General features: G+C 37.0%; 1 protein-coding gene across 3 annotated transcripts in view; it reads right to left on the reverse strand.

The window, feature by feature from the left end:
- Positions 1-15,723, reverse strand: part of Gk2 (Glycerol kinase 2) — a 124,435-nt gene that overhangs the window by 14,135 nt on the left and 94,577 nt on the right. For all 3 annotated transcript variants that reach the window (XM_089649651.1, XM_089649650.1, XM_089649652.1), the window contains 6 exons: positions 12,454-12,610; positions 9,619-9,720; positions 7,587-7,789; positions 6,329-6,438; positions 4,542-4,647; positions 493-603 (listed from right to left, as the gene is read on the reverse strand). In XM_089649651.1, the coding sequence (XP_089505777.1) occupies positions 493-603; positions 4,542-4,647; positions 6,329-6,438; positions 7,587-7,789; positions 9,619-9,720; positions 12,454-12,610 (789 nt within the window). The remainder of the gene's footprint in view (positions 1-492; positions 604-4,541; positions 4,648-6,328; positions 6,439-7,586; positions 7,790-9,618; positions 9,721-12,453; positions 12,611-15,723) is intronic.

The following is a 15,723-nucleotide window of genomic DNA, read 5'->3' on the forward strand; positions in this document are numbered from 1 at the left end:
TCCACAGGGATACACAAGTAAACGATGATCGACGATTCAAATATCTTGGTGACTACCGTCACACATCTGCACGGAGATTTGTACACAGGCACATGTTGCCCACATTTTGTAACTCGTCAGCGACCCTAGTATTCCGCGACCAGCCGGCCGAGGTTGTTCCCACAACTGAGTCACACAACAATGCTAGGAACAAAACATTCAATAAAGAATGACAGGATATAAAAATGACAGCTACAGCAACTGTTTGATTGTGAGTGAGGTTTAGAAACATTTAGAGAATTCAACAATGGATTGGTGTCAACGTGGACCTTGTCATTTTAGTAGCGACGTGTTCAGACTGTGTGTGACAAGTTATTTGCGATGTGAGTACACAAATTGACTATCAGATACTTGCGTATCCCTCTGGCAGAAGGGTTTTACTATAATAATCTTTAAAATGGTGATTTATTTTTAATGCCAATGATTCTATGTATAATCTGATGTTAGTTTTACCTTGGTGCCCGTATTGTACAGTAGGAAGCATCCTGATCTATAGGTATTTTTAGCTTGTCCTTCTTTAAGACACATATGACCCATGAGAGCTGATTGCTGGTTGCCCAATATCTGAAATTATTACATACAATAAATCATTCATTAATATACACAACGCTGATGCCAAAAATTGTGGATGTTAGTGCATTATTTGTATACACTTTTGACAGTGATGTCGATATTAGAAATACAGAAATTTCTGAGGGAGTATGGCTACTATACATAGATCCAGTGGCGGTTCTTCCCTTAGGTCAATTGGTGTTTGACCCCCCAAAATTATAAGACAACAATAATAAATATAATAATCAATTATGTGCATCAAAACATTTAAAATGTAACGCGAAACAGCGGCGGCGGCGAGTGACTAGCAGTGACATCTGTTGTCTCTAATAGAAGCTTTCATTCACAAGTCCACACGATTCGCTGGGTCAATTTAAAGAATGTCCAATTTGGCATCTTCTGTCCCTACGCGCGCCATAGAATAAACGAGATGGCACTATATTTTTCGTCGAAGTAAAAATTAGCTTCCGAAGAAAGTTTAGGGACGCTTAGGTCATGACCGTGGGGGAGACAACACGGTGAATATTATATGTTTTACAGAGATGGTGACATAAACAAATGTCGTTTTTTCATTTTACACGCTTGTAGTGTGTGGAACAATGGTTGTTTTTCAATTGCATAGTTCGGGAAAGGATTAGAATAATTATTTATGTTGTTATCGATTTAGAATGAAACAAAACAAAAAACGTAAAAAATCATTGTCAAATAGAATCAAACACTGATTTTATTTATTTTAATGTTGTGGACAACTACATTAAAACTTAATATCTTAAAAATAATTTGCCGTAAGTACATGGATTGTGTATTTATTTCCAATTTATTATATTAACATAATATTTATTTAGAGTCCGCGACTCTAAAACTCTATAACAAATTGATATAGTTAATAATATATGGGCATTTTTCACAATATCAAATAAAGATTAGTCACACATTTTTTTCAAATGACCTACCACGACTGAATCCCTAGAGCCGCCTCTGCATAGATCCCCAGACCTTCTCTTGGGTGTGCTTCAAATGAACCATTTATGGGTTCAATAATGAACAGCTGCTAGCGTTCAACAATTGAATTTGGGAACCATCTCTGGGCTAAAGCCACTGCTTAAAAATTGACAAACATATATGATTCTGCGCAAAGGAGGGTGGTCCGTCTGATTGAAAATCCATTGTTAACAGACCGATTGCCATCTCTAAAGCACAGATACAATGTGGGCATGCTGAATCTGTTCTAGATGTATTTTAATGGAACCTGCTCTAAGGAGCTAGCAGCATTGATCCCCGTTGCACCGGTGCACGTGCGTGAAACTCGACGGTCGCGAGCGGAACACCCGTTCTCTATTTTTCCTCCTTCAGATACTTCGGACCTCTTTAAGTGCCACATTAATAAATCCCTTCCTCTACCGCCTCAAAAAGCTGACCAACCGGCTGGTGACATAGTTCCCTGTCTGTTGGGTGTTTTGTTTCTTTAGACTGACTACGGACAAGGGCACTCTTGATAGGAGTCACAATAAGGAATGTATTGCATCAAATTTCTTCAGACTAATTCGTGGATGGTTCGAAAATTCAACTATAATGGAGAGTATTCATTTCTATGTTCCCGATGGTTATCTCCGTCACCGACAGCATAGACTGTTCTATCTCCCGGCCTGCAGAACTAACTTGACAATAGTCATGCCGGTGGGGAGAGCTGTCTTGCTGTTAAATAGAATCAATTCGAGTATTGATATATTTGACATCAACGAAGCAGAATTTAGACGGTAAGCTTTGTTGCTGCTAGTACAGGGTTTTCCAATAAGAGGTGTTATTTTAAATAGCCCGCTATTTCGGTAGATGTTACATTTGAAGCTGTCATTTTTTGACATTTGACAAGTAGAAAATACGCCATTAATAAAAATGGAACGATACACGCTTCAACAACGCATTGAAATTATTAAAATTCACTTGAGTGAATCAAATGCAAATCATCTTGAATGATAAGGCCCATTTCCACCTCGGTGGCTTCGTCAACAAGCAAAATTGTCGCATCTTGGGCTCGGAAAACCCAAGTGTTATTGTTGAAAAGCCTCTCTATCCTCAACGTGTGACTGTTTGGTGCGGTTTATGGTTCGGCGGAGTCATTGAACCTTACTTTTTCGAAAATGAGGCTGGAGCAACAGTTACGGTGAATGGATTGCGCTATCAAGAGATGATTAATGATTTTTTATGGCTGGAATTGGATGGTATTGATTTGGACAACGTTTACTTTCAACAAGACGGTGCTACATGCCACACAAGCGACGAAACCATTGATCTTTTACGATTGAATATCAAAATAACACCTCTTATTGGAAAACCCTGTATATAATCTGCTTTTATATATTTTTAACCCCTTGCTGATGGGTTTTGGTTTTGGATATTGCACGGCTGATAAACGGCCATTAATGATACATTAATGGTTGTTTGTCAGTTGTGTAGTGTTAAGAGAGCGTTTATTAGTAAGATCCTTATTTATGTTTTAAAAATGAAATGAAATTTCATGTTTTAATGTTTTTAAAATGATGTAATTATTTGTAGCAAAAAAGGACTCTTTCTTTTATATAGATAAAAATGTAAATGTTTGTTCAAAATCTTAAATCTCCGAGAGTTCTTCACAGATTGCTTTGAAATTTTGGCTCAACGTTGAATTCGAATACGCTTGTGTTCTTATATACCTGTATTATAAAAATGTAACCTGTACCAGGAAAAAACATGCTACACGACGTAAAAGCAACATACCCTATTATTTCTCGATCTGCATAGACAGACTGAGCCATAGCAACACGTGGCGAGGTACAGCTAGTTCTATAATAATTTGTTTTTTCAATCACTTTTCAGAATATATAAATGATTAAGCTTTTCTTTTATAGACACACAGGAAGCCCTGAGGAACATAATTTCTCTAGGCGCCTGTCATCTTTGAGGATTTGCGGAGAAAAAGGAGTGAAAATGAATCTTACCAGATACCAGCAGGTCATTGAAACAACCCGTTCTCATTTGACAAACATCAACTGAGTACTAACATTGGTTGCGAGTTTGGCGTATTTCAATGAAGCTAGTTCCTCAGTGCATTGTTCATTAATACCAGTAAATACCAATAGAATAAGGACAGCATTCCTGCCTGACGCCAGTGCTCTAAAGACAGGGGAATCTATCAAACGGACCGAGTCAAGAGTTTTATTCAAGTAATTTGGGGCGTCAGACCAGAAACGTGGCTGTCAAATTGAACAATGGGTGCGGTGCGCTAATTGCAAAACCAACTAGTTGTATTTGGTCGTTAAGTGAGTCGTCCATTACACTAGATAAACATCAAATAAACATTCATCACAAAATTCTTCTAAAAATGTTGTTGGAATTTGCTCCGAGTTTCAAACCATTATAATTAATATAGAGTAACTGATTTAGAATATAGATGGCGCTAGTTTACACCTTCTTTAAAGGCAGCGAGATTATGTTATTTAAGTTCCAATATAAAATCGGTAGCAATATAAACTTTGGAAAAAACAACAATAAATCGGTGTAATTTCAACTTCTACAAAGTGTTTTATCAAAGTGATCCGTCGAGCCGGATAGCAAAATACAATCGGAGTGCGCGATTTTTAAAGAAAAATCAATCGACAGAATCGCGTCGAAACCATATCAGGAACCAGCATCCAGGAACAAGAGGACCAGAGGATTCATCAAGAATACAAGAAGATATTAGGTGTTTCTTGGAATAATCAGCAAGATTATTGGCAATATACGGTGGAACCCGTAACAAAGCTAATTAAAAGCAAGCGGCAAATGTTGTCTTGCATGGCATCCATTTTTGATCCTCTGGGTCAGTAATAGCGAAGCTATTAATGCAACGTCTGTGGCTCGAAGTCCGGCTCGAAGGACCAAATGTACTTGAAAACAACATTTCAATATAATTATTTTTCATAAAATATAATTACCCCAGAAATAGGTATTCCATCCAAAACGGACCCATCGCAAACTTTTCCATACACTTCTGCACTAGATCTGATTTCTGGTAGAATTTTGTAGTTGATTCTGAATAACCTGAAATTACAACAAAACACAATTGTCAGCAGGTAGATATTTACTGCCTAACCATTTATTAATGGTGGTTTAACAGTTGTGTAAAATTTAAAACATATTTATTAGTAAGGTCCTGTAAGTATAAGTATAGCCCTTGTAAAAGGCCACCGTTCAGAATCAAATTGCATTAATTGGATAATTTTCAATATTGGATAACAAACCTATGCCATAGGTCACCCCGAGTGATTCGCTACATTGGTGACTTAGCAGGGGTGCCCGGGTTCATGGGGTGAGGATTGTTTACCTTCTACCTCTCCAGCCAGACTCCCTCAACCCATCGCGTTGCACTGAAGTGGGAGGGATGGGTTCAAACGTCCGACACTCTTAGACCCATAGACCCCAGATTTCTAACCAGCTTTCATACATTTTTCCTTCCCAGAACTTCCTCTCTTTACAAAAAAAAACCTTTCCAACCATAGACATATGAATATTAGTAGACCTGCCCTAAGTGATTAAAAGCGTATTATTCCCCACTCCCCATACCGGTTCCATTGGAGCCGGCTGGGCTCGCGTATCATTCTTGTTCGAACTAGCGTCGAGCTATGGTCGAGGCATTTTATGAAATAACACGGCAAAATAGTGGCTTGTGATATGAAAACTTGTAAAAATAGATGTGAAAAAGAGAATAAACCCAATTGTCGTATTACATTCCATATGTAAGCATCATTTTAAGCTTATTCACATCGTATAATATGAATCAGTTGTAGAAACATATACTATTACATCGAGATACATCTGGTCGAATGTAGCGATTCTCAAGTGTGCGCATCGTTGTTACTGGGAAGTAAATTATGAACACTTATAAAAGTGTCTTAACTAAATACGTAAACAAAATATTCGACTCTGAAAATAGAAGAAATTTTTTTTGCCGAATTTGGACTTCGCAAATTTGTTCATAACGTGGCGAGTAATTTGCGCTCCCATGTAAAAATGTCTATTCATTCAAAAACAGATTTTACTTTTAAGAACTAAATGGTGATATTAAAATGCGAGATGCCTATATACTGTCAGATTGATTTATTGACGAATCACAGTCAGCTTTACCCCCTTCGTTCTTCAACAGTTGATTTTACCCCTCACCTTTAATTTCTAGTCTATATATTCTTATGTCTGTGTTTCCAACTATTAAAAAATTATTGGTGCCTTTTGTGTAGAGTCAATGTTTAAAAATAGGCTTCTCTGAATAGCCAGGTACTTCCCAACCATCTGTGGGACTACTTTATTTCCTCCCACATGTGGCAATACTAACGCGAATTAATCCGCCGCTAGACGCAAGCGAGCACGAGAAGAGAAATCTCCATTCCTGTTTCAACCTTCGATCCTACCGCCACTCTCTCTACTCTTTCTGCCACCGTCTCCGCGTTCTGTAAAATTGTAATATTCGTTCTCTCGAATAAATTAAATTAATTGTGCAGAAACTCATTTCAATCTCCCATCTCCTGAACACAATTTACGGTTCGGGCAGCCACCGTAAATTACAAATAAGTATAGCTCTCATACACACACATAGCTCTCATACACACACATAGCTCTCATACACACACATACCCCCCTGCCACACATCCTTCCCCCTATCTCCTGTCCCTCCCCACTTCCTACTGGCTCAGATTTGAACTGTTGATAAAAATTGATTGTAGTTTACCTTAGCAAGGCAGGATCCCAATTTAGAGTTTCTAAATTCATAAGTTGGGTTCTGGAAGCATTTGTCACATCTGTAATGTGAAGACCTCCTTTCGGTCCTCCAGTTAAATTCTGCAGAAGAAGACAAAATACAATATAAGAAAAGACAAAAATGTACGACATCCATTTTTCTTCCCTCATTTAATCTGTACCTCTTCAAGACTCACATTAACAAATTTAACCCTTTCCTCAACCTTTAGGACCTTATGGCCTTACTGTGTACGTCTGTAAAAAACTTTGTGAAAAAGGGTACAGAAGTACAACGTTCGGCAGTGTTTGTAGAAATCCTCCACAAACAGAGTTCAGACATACACCATACGGCAGTGTTTGTAGAAATCCTCAACAAACAAAGTACGGACGTACACCATATGGCAGTGATTGTAGAAATTCTCAGCAAACAAAGTACGGACGTACACCATAAGGCAGTGTTTGTAGAAATCCTCGACAAACAGAGTACGGATGCACACCGTATGGAAGTGTTTGTAGAAATCCTCCACAAACAAAGTACGGACGTACACCATACGGCAGTGTTTGTAGAAATCCTCCACAAACAGGGTACGGATGCACAGTGCTATATAAAAAAAAATTGTAATCCATCTTCATAAAAATAAAAACAAAATGAAAACAGCCGAACACAAACATCAAACCAGAAGTAAGGGAAGGAATGACCTTTCCGTTCCAACAAGCAACAGAGCGGCTTATCAAAAAATATTTTCATATCTCGGTTCTAAAATATATAATAAAATCCCCTCTCAGCTGAAACTGTGTGAATTGTCATCCTTCGGTCCAAGAGTGACAAAATGGTTGTTGGATCTAGGCAGGACTGATTCCGAAATAATACTAAAAAATGTAATTTGAAATCACGAAAGCCTCTATGTATCTTTTTTATGTATCTTTTTATGCATCTTCATTTTAACATACTTATTTTAGCTAGTCTTAAATCCTGTATTCGTCTAGGATAACATGAAACCTGTAAATTTGACTGTCCTGAAACGGGAATCCTTCCTAGTTGGACAGTCAGAATCAAAAATGTAATCAATATTATAAAAAAATAAATAAATATTTCTCTGTTACTGAAAATATCTAAAAAAAAACAGCTTCAAAATTATTCAACCGACAATGTCTGCTTCTGTCCTTCCTCTACAGTTCCATGTCTCACTACCATACATCAAAATTGCAGCTTGAAATAACGTTAATTTTTGCTTTAGAATATGCCTCACCCAGATAAGCCAAGTGTCCACAGTTCCGAACAAGCATCGATCATCAGCTAGCGCTCTCCGAACCGAACGAACGTTGGCTTGAAGCCAACGTAGTTTGGGGCCGCTGAAATAAGGAGATACAGGCAGTCCACTGGCGAGGGAAAGGGCTGGACCGCAGGAACTGAGGTCTTCACAGATTTGGCTGGTACGGTTGTCGTTCCAGGCTGGAAGAAGAATAGAAAAGTTGAAATACAATTTTTTTCCCAGTTTAGTACTAGCACAACAGTGAAATGAAATAAAAAATAACAAATAAATAAATTAGGTTAGGTTAGGATGATTTTGGCAAGGCATATTTTTACTGGGAACAATTTGGCAGGAAACATTCTAACCTCGAACCATTGATGTATTATATTTAGATGAGAAATAAAGCGAAAAAATAGGTTCCACTTTTTTTCCTCCAATTGACCTCTAACACCCTAAGTAAAATTACCGCAGCGCTTATTGCGTTCTAATAGTGGAACACGTTTCAACGAGATATTAATATGCAATAGCGCCTCTAATTGTATATCTCTATGTCTGGAACTGTTGTTTTCCCTCCATGGTCTTCTCTTGTCCAGTTCAGAATAATAATAATAATAACATGACATTTATATAGCGCAGTTTATGTGTCATTTTACTTCAAGTGCGCTTAACTACTCGTATAACAAACTTAAAAAATGGTAATTCAGTATTAATGGTTTTTAAAATTATTCCTACAGTGCGCCTTACCCAATACAGATCTAATATTATAACACTAAATACACTGCTTATACAAAGTGATACAAAACTTAGAATAACAATAACAGCAGAACAGGACCAAACAAGAATATTAAAACTAAAACATAATATAAAACAGGAGGCAGTTTGTGCACTTTAAAAAGGTACAATAAGGAGACAACCGAAACCAAACAATTACCGGAAGTTTTAGAATATGGCTTATTATAAAATATTGAAAAGAAGTTAAAATTTATGAATGGTAAGATTTTTTAAATAATTTTGTTTTTAAAGCCCGTTTAAATTCAGCCAAATTCTGTTGATTAGTAAGAGCTGAGGGAAGTCTATTCCAGATGAGCGGGCCTGTTACACTAAAAGAGCGATCATAGTAAACGGCTCGATTTGACCTAGAAAGTTCGATTAGACGATTACTAACATCTAGATCTGCTGACCTTAGAGAAAGCTTTCTATTGCTTAAGTTTTGTCGGATACATAGTTCCGATATATAGGCTGGCGCCATTCCTTGCAATGCTTTGAAGGTCATTAAGCAGATCTTAAACTCTATTCTTTCAGGGCATCGAAGCCAGTGAAGGCGATCCCTTAGAAGTGGGGTTATACGGCAATACTTAGATTCAACAAAAATCATTCTCGCCGCAGCATTAAAACTGACTGGATTCTATTGATTTGTTTCTGAGGTAGGCCGGCATATGCACTATTGGAATTGTCCATACGTAAGACGACAAACGAATTTATGAGTGACTTTGCTCCATCAGAGGGAAGGCATCTCCTGATTGATTTTATCTGCCTTAGATGGAAAAAACCAGAACTCACAGCTTTTGAAATTTGGGATTCAAGAGAATTATTGAAGAATATTGTCCATAGTGAAACCCAGAAATTTTATTTCTGCAGAAGGGATTATATCTGTATCCTGAATACGGATTGGACTGAAGTCAAGGAGAGCTTGCCTTCCAGGGGAAGCTATCCACATAAATTCTGTCTTTGTCGGATTTAGTTTAAGTTTATTGACAGACATCTAACTTGAGATTGTGTTAATGAGGCTAATCACCTCGTTTTAAGGACGTCTTTTTCGTCCGGAGAACAAAACATGAAAATCAAACGATCATCTGCATAGCCTTGTGATTCAAAGCCAGCTATGGGAGATATTCTGAGTATATCTCGCTGGTGAAAATTTAACATATCAGTCAGAATTTAAATGTTGTTTGAAATGTGGAAAAAAACAGCACTGATCAAATTACCAGCAATTTCAATAAACAATAGAAAAACAGTGTTTATTTCTTACAGACAGCATTGTAGAGAGGTTCTCCAGACAGCTTGTCCCAGACTATGGTTGTTTCTCTCTGATTAGTCACCCCCAGGGTTACTATGTCATTCTTCGAATAGCCTAAAACAAGAAAATATACATTTAACCACAATAATATAATATATATCAGGCAATAGTCGCAATTGAAACTTGAACCCAGGAATTAAATGAGGACTATGTAGTTGTTCTTTCAGCATCCAAAAGCAAATATTGTCTTCTCTAAATACAGGGTTTTCTAATAAGAGGTGTTATTTTGAATAGCCCGCTATTTCGGTAGATGTTACTTTTGAAGCTGTCATTTTTTGACATTTGACAAGTAGAAACTACGCCATTAATAAAAATGGAACGATACACGCTTTAACAACGCATTGAAATTATTAAAATTCACTTGAGTGAATCAAATGCAAATCATCTTGAGTGATGAGGCCCATTTCCACCTCGGTGGCTTCGTCAACAAGCAAAATTGTCGCATCTGGGGCTCGAAAAACCCAAGAGTTATTGTTGAAAAGCCTCTCGTGCGGTTTATGGTCCGGCGGAGTCATTGGACTTTAATTTTTCGAAAATGAGGCTGGAGCAACAGTTACGGTGAATGGATTGCGCTATCGAGAGATGATTAATGATTTTTTATGGCCGGAATTGGATGGTATTGATCTGGACAACGTTTACTTTCAACAAGATGGCGCTACGTGCCACATAAGCCACAAAACCATTGATCTTTTACGATTGAATATCAAAATAACACCTCTTATTGGAAAACCCGTAGTATAAAACAAAGTTACTTTCCGCGTCTGTCTGTTTGTGCGCTTATTTCTTCTAAACTACGCAACAGAGTTTGATAGGGTTTTCACTATCATTTAGAGAATTTCTTCCGGAAGGTTTATATACATATATATATATAATAAATGGGTATTATATTTATTGAAAGAAGACAAAAGTTGAGCAACTTTGGGTACACGTTAGCTAGTATTTAATAAATCAAAACCAAAAAAATTGTAAATACCTACCTACTTAATTATAAACCATAATATATTTTTTGTAATTTTTTTTAAAATTACAAATAAGGAATTATTTTACAATACACCCAAAGTAACGTCACTATCTAATTTTTTTTTTCAAAATTTCTTTACGTAGGTTCATAATATCGAAAAAATGCGAACAAGAAAGTAAAAATGACGATTTTATATTTCAAAAAATAATCTTGTCACCTCCTTGAAACGGAAACCGAACGTACAAAAAAATTTACAGACAAACGAAATAGTTGGATTAAAGCTGAACTTCGATGCGCTCAGTCAACAATACATTATCAGAGATTTTCAAGGCCAAGAGTATTGTCATGATTAATTTTTGAGTTACTATTCCGTGTTGCACTTTCTTCTTCTTTAGACAACGTTTCGGATAGCGTTACAGTGTCTATCATCAGGGCAGATGTGTGATGGAAGTGTTTTTTAATGCATGAGTTGCGCGTACTATACTGAAATACCCTAAAAGGACTAATGTGAGCAAACACGTAATCAAACACTGTTAAGATTTCAGGTACTGAAATATTAATATTGGTGCTTGTCACCCTATGGGTGTGGCAACATTTATTTTTGTGTTAGCGATTGCCGGGGCAATTTCATATTGCCACGGATTTTAATCGTTCTTCTCTTGTTACCATCCGTCTTGGGCGGGTCGTTTTGGCAAAACGGCAGAGCTGCCAGGTTTTCACTTACATGTGGTTTATAAAACCGCGGAGAGAGATAGCAATATTTGGCTCACCTTACATGAGCTGCCCTACGGGTCTTTTTTATTGTTAAATAAAGACCAATATTCGAGAGCTGGAGTTTTTATTGAAGAGTTACTCCAGTCATACTTCCTTGGAATCTGGTGACTCACCACGCCGGATTGCTCTGTCAGGAGAGTGAAGTTGAGATCCTGAACAAACACTTTACGACAATTTATGTATTTACCCTGATGATGGAAACTGTAATGCTGTCCAAAACGTTGGCTAAAGAAGGAAAAATACTAAAATCTGAAAGTGTTTCCATCTGCTTTCAAAAACAGCAAATTTAATGCAAAAATATTTTCCGCGAAATCTGCATTTTGACAGTAAGCTTAAGGCGATGCCATACGTAGTAATGCAAAATTATGTGTTTTTGGTTTGAAAATTTGGTCGCCTAGAAATGTTTCAGATGCTTTAATTAAATACTGCGAGTAGAATACATCTTGGCCTTTGAAATAATCGATTATTTTTTAGATAAATCTTTTTGTAAGCCCAGAAAAAAATAATGTATAAGGCCTATGAAAACAGCTTTAAAGTTCAAAATCTCCTACTTACGAACCCATTTTCGGTTATAATTTTATTGTATAATGTGGCAAATTAAGTTATTTATAAAATGATGGAAAAAAAAAAAATATTTTTGCCTGAACATCCACAAAATAAAATAAAAGGCACTTTTTGGCCATGTTTTTTTCTTCCATAAATCAAAACAGGCGGATGGTGTTAAGCGGGAATTTAAGCCTTATCGCCATCTACGTAAGGGTTATTATTGATAGCGGCTCAATTTAAAATATTACACGACGTAGTGCATCGCCTTAAGAGAAATACATTGCAAAATATAGAGGGCTCTAGGGGTTAAATTTGTTATCGATTGTTTCAGCTCTTCTTCTAATGGAGGGAAATTGATAAAATTTTAGTCCTTTCAAGGAGAGATTGAATCAGTCTCTAATCTTATATAATTCTGTTAAGCCTCTCGAGGGAACTCCTGGCAGATGTCCTTAGACCAGCTCTTTGCTGTACTGGCTAACAAAGATCTGGATACATAATCAACTTACCGTGTTCCTGTAACTGCTCGATGGCCTTCTTTGCGCACCGCTGCACCGCACTGAGGATGAGGCGTGGATCCTGCTCGGCCCAGCCCTCGCGAGGGAACTCCTGGCAGATGTCCTCCTGTGCGGAGACCAGCTCCTCGCTGCATTGGCTCTTGAAGATCTGCAAATGAACACATTAAGAGTTGTAAATCTTAATTAAAAGTTGTAAACTCACTAAAAGTTGCAAAATTCATTATGTTGTAAAATTAATTAAAAGTTATAAAATTCATTAAAAGTCAAAAAATTAATTAAAAGTCACAAAATTCATTAAAAGTTATAAAATTAATTAAAAGTCATAAAATTCATTATAAGTTGTAAAATTCATTAAAAGTTACAAAATTAATTAAAAGTCATAATATTCATTAAAAGTCATAAAATTAATTTAAAGCCATAAAGTTCACTATAAATTGCAAAATTCTTTAAAAGTCAAAAAATAAATTAAAAGTCACGAAATTCATTAAAAGTTATAAAATTAATTAAAAGTCATAAAATTCATTATAAGTTGTAAAATTCATTAAAAACAAAAAAGGGTTTCACTTCGCTCGAGTGTTGAAAAACCCTTCAATTTCCCAGTCATAATTTTTTAAGATTTTATTTAGGAAACAAGCAGTTCTAAATGAAAGTATATTAACATTATAAGAAAGAATATAATTAAGTTCATTAAAAAGCCTTCACATATTCTTTCATAGTTAGGGGAACGTTGTAAGGTTGAAAAAGACAATGAAATTGGTCGCTAACCATGGCTTAGGGATATACTTAAAATAATTCGTAATCTGCATAGATATTTAATTATTTTCGGAAAAATACCTTTTCAAATATTGAATTAATTGTTTGCACTATGCAAACGCAATTTTTTCAAGAAAGGCATACAAATCAACAGACAAAGGCAGGAGTCCACTGTTTATTTATGTATGAAAGGACGTAACACGGGAAAAAAATAAGTTACAATAGCTACGCAAATAAATATTCCGTATTGACCGTAATGCGCAAACAAATAATTAGTCTTAATATTTTAAAGGGGTGACCGGAAAACTCATCAAAATGACATTTCAACACATCTATAAAAAGTGCTATAAAGTTATGAAAAGTGATGAAACAAAAACCAGGTTAAATAGTTTTATATGTAGGGTCAGTGGGTTAACAGTGAACCAGCAGGACACAGTGAACCACCACCTCTACAGCAATAACTGTAAGTGTGTTAGTGTTAAGCTGGCACTTGCAGTGCCGTCTCAGGAACAGACAAGATTTGATTTAGTGTGCTCCAGTGTGCAAAGGCGACAAGACGTTTTAGAAGCTAATATCTGATTTTTGCAAAGCACAACATCATTTGCACGTAAGTGTTTTTGTTTCATTACCTTATTATTTTGTTGCCAAGGCGAGATTTTTTACTGCTTTCAAATTAAGTATTTTGTTTTAATTGTTACCTATTACTAGCAATTTTCAATATCTTATAGGTTTTAGAAATATTGGCTAGTTAATTCAACATGGCATCATGGTACACACTGAACCAGAGTTATGTGGGACACAGTGAACTGGTTCACTGTGTACACTGTATCTGGTTCACTGTGTACATGGCTTCTGAAATAATATGGATTCATAGAATTAGATCAACTTAAGTATTTTCTTTGGTCAACAGAATGGGTCGTAAGCAGAAAGATGCAAGGAAAATCGGTAAACACACGGAGAAAGAGATGAAAAAAGGTTTGGAGATGATGAAAGAAGGGGATAGTCTTCACAAATCTGCAGAAGCTGCTGGCATCCCGTACCCAACTTTTCGGCGCTACTGGCTCAAGTCGAAGACTTCGGAGCAGCCCATAAGATTAGTTCCACATTACGACGTTAATCGAATATTTAGCGAAGATCAAGAACGGACCCTAAAGGCGTATATCAAGAAATGTGCCTCTTTGTTTTATGGACTTTCAATCTACGAATCCCGAAAATTAGCTTATCAGATGGCCAACGTGAACGGCATAAAAGTGCCGGCATCTTGGCATGCCAACAAATTAGGTGGCGTCGACTGGCTTCGTGGCTTCCGCCAACGACATCAAGATCTATCTCTCCTAGAGATCTAAACCTGAAGCCTGTAGTTTGGCTAGAGCTACCGTTTTCAATAGACCAAATGTGGATACGTTTTTTGATAATCTGGAAAGAACGTTAATGCGGAATCCTGCTGCTTTTGCTGATGGAACCAGGATATTCAACTTGGACGAGACTGCTACCACTAACGTACAAAAACCGGTTAAAGTTCTTGGTCCAAAAGGAAAAAAAAATCTTGGAAAAGTGACGAGTGGTGAAAAGGGCACACTTGTCACTACGTGTGGCATTATCAGTGCAAGTGGACAAGCCTTGCCACCTGTTATGGTATTCCCAAGAAAAAACTTCTTACCGAAAAAGATCAAAGGTACACTACCTGGAACATTGGGGCTGGCTACTTCCACAGGTTGGATGAATAGTGACCTGTTTGTAGAGGTGATAAAGCATTTCATCAAGCATTCTGGCAGTTTACCCCAGCATCCAAGTATTTTGATATTTGATAATCACGAATCTCATTTATCTATTGAGGCGTTGGATCTGGCAAAAGCATCTGGAGTAACGATTATCACATTACACCCGCACACGTCTGCTAAGCTCCAGCCTTTGGACGTTGGTTTTCTTGGCCCCTTCAAAGCTTACTACAATAGTGCAATAGATTCATGGCTGCTGAGAAATCCTGGTATTCCACTGACTATCTACGAGATTGGAGAAATGGTGGGATATGCATTCCCACGAGCCATGACGCAAATAAATATTATGCATGCTTTTAAAAAAACCGGAATTTATCCATTCGACAGAAATATATTTACGGATGATGACTTTTTACCGAGCACAGTGACAGATCGCCCAGTTTCTGTCCAGACATTACCAGATGGTCGACCATCAAACTTAGTTATTGAAAAAGATACATCACCAGCAGACTTCGAAGACCTTTCAATAGCTGGACCCTCTGGGCTTTCAAGAGCAGAGTCTGTTTCTTTTATTGGTCCTGAACAATTCCGCGATTCAATGAAGGCAGGCCCTCGGAAAATATGAGAAAGCCTAGACAACTAGGTCGTAGTTTGATTGCTACAGATACGCCTGAAAAAATCGAAATCAATCAACAGCGATCAGCTGCCAAAAAGAGGAAGGATGCCAAAAATAAAAAAAATTATTCGTGCCGTTTTAGCATCCAGTTCAGATGGTGAAACAGAAATCTCC

Source organism: Hesperophylax consimilis, chromosome 30, assembly GCF_061612785.1.
Source record: "Hesperophylax consimilis isolate HC1 chromosome 30, BYU_Hcon_1.0, whole genome shotgun sequence".
Lineage (NCBI taxonomy): Eukaryota > Metazoa > Arthropoda > Insecta > Trichoptera > Limnephilidae > Hesperophylax > Hesperophylax consimilis.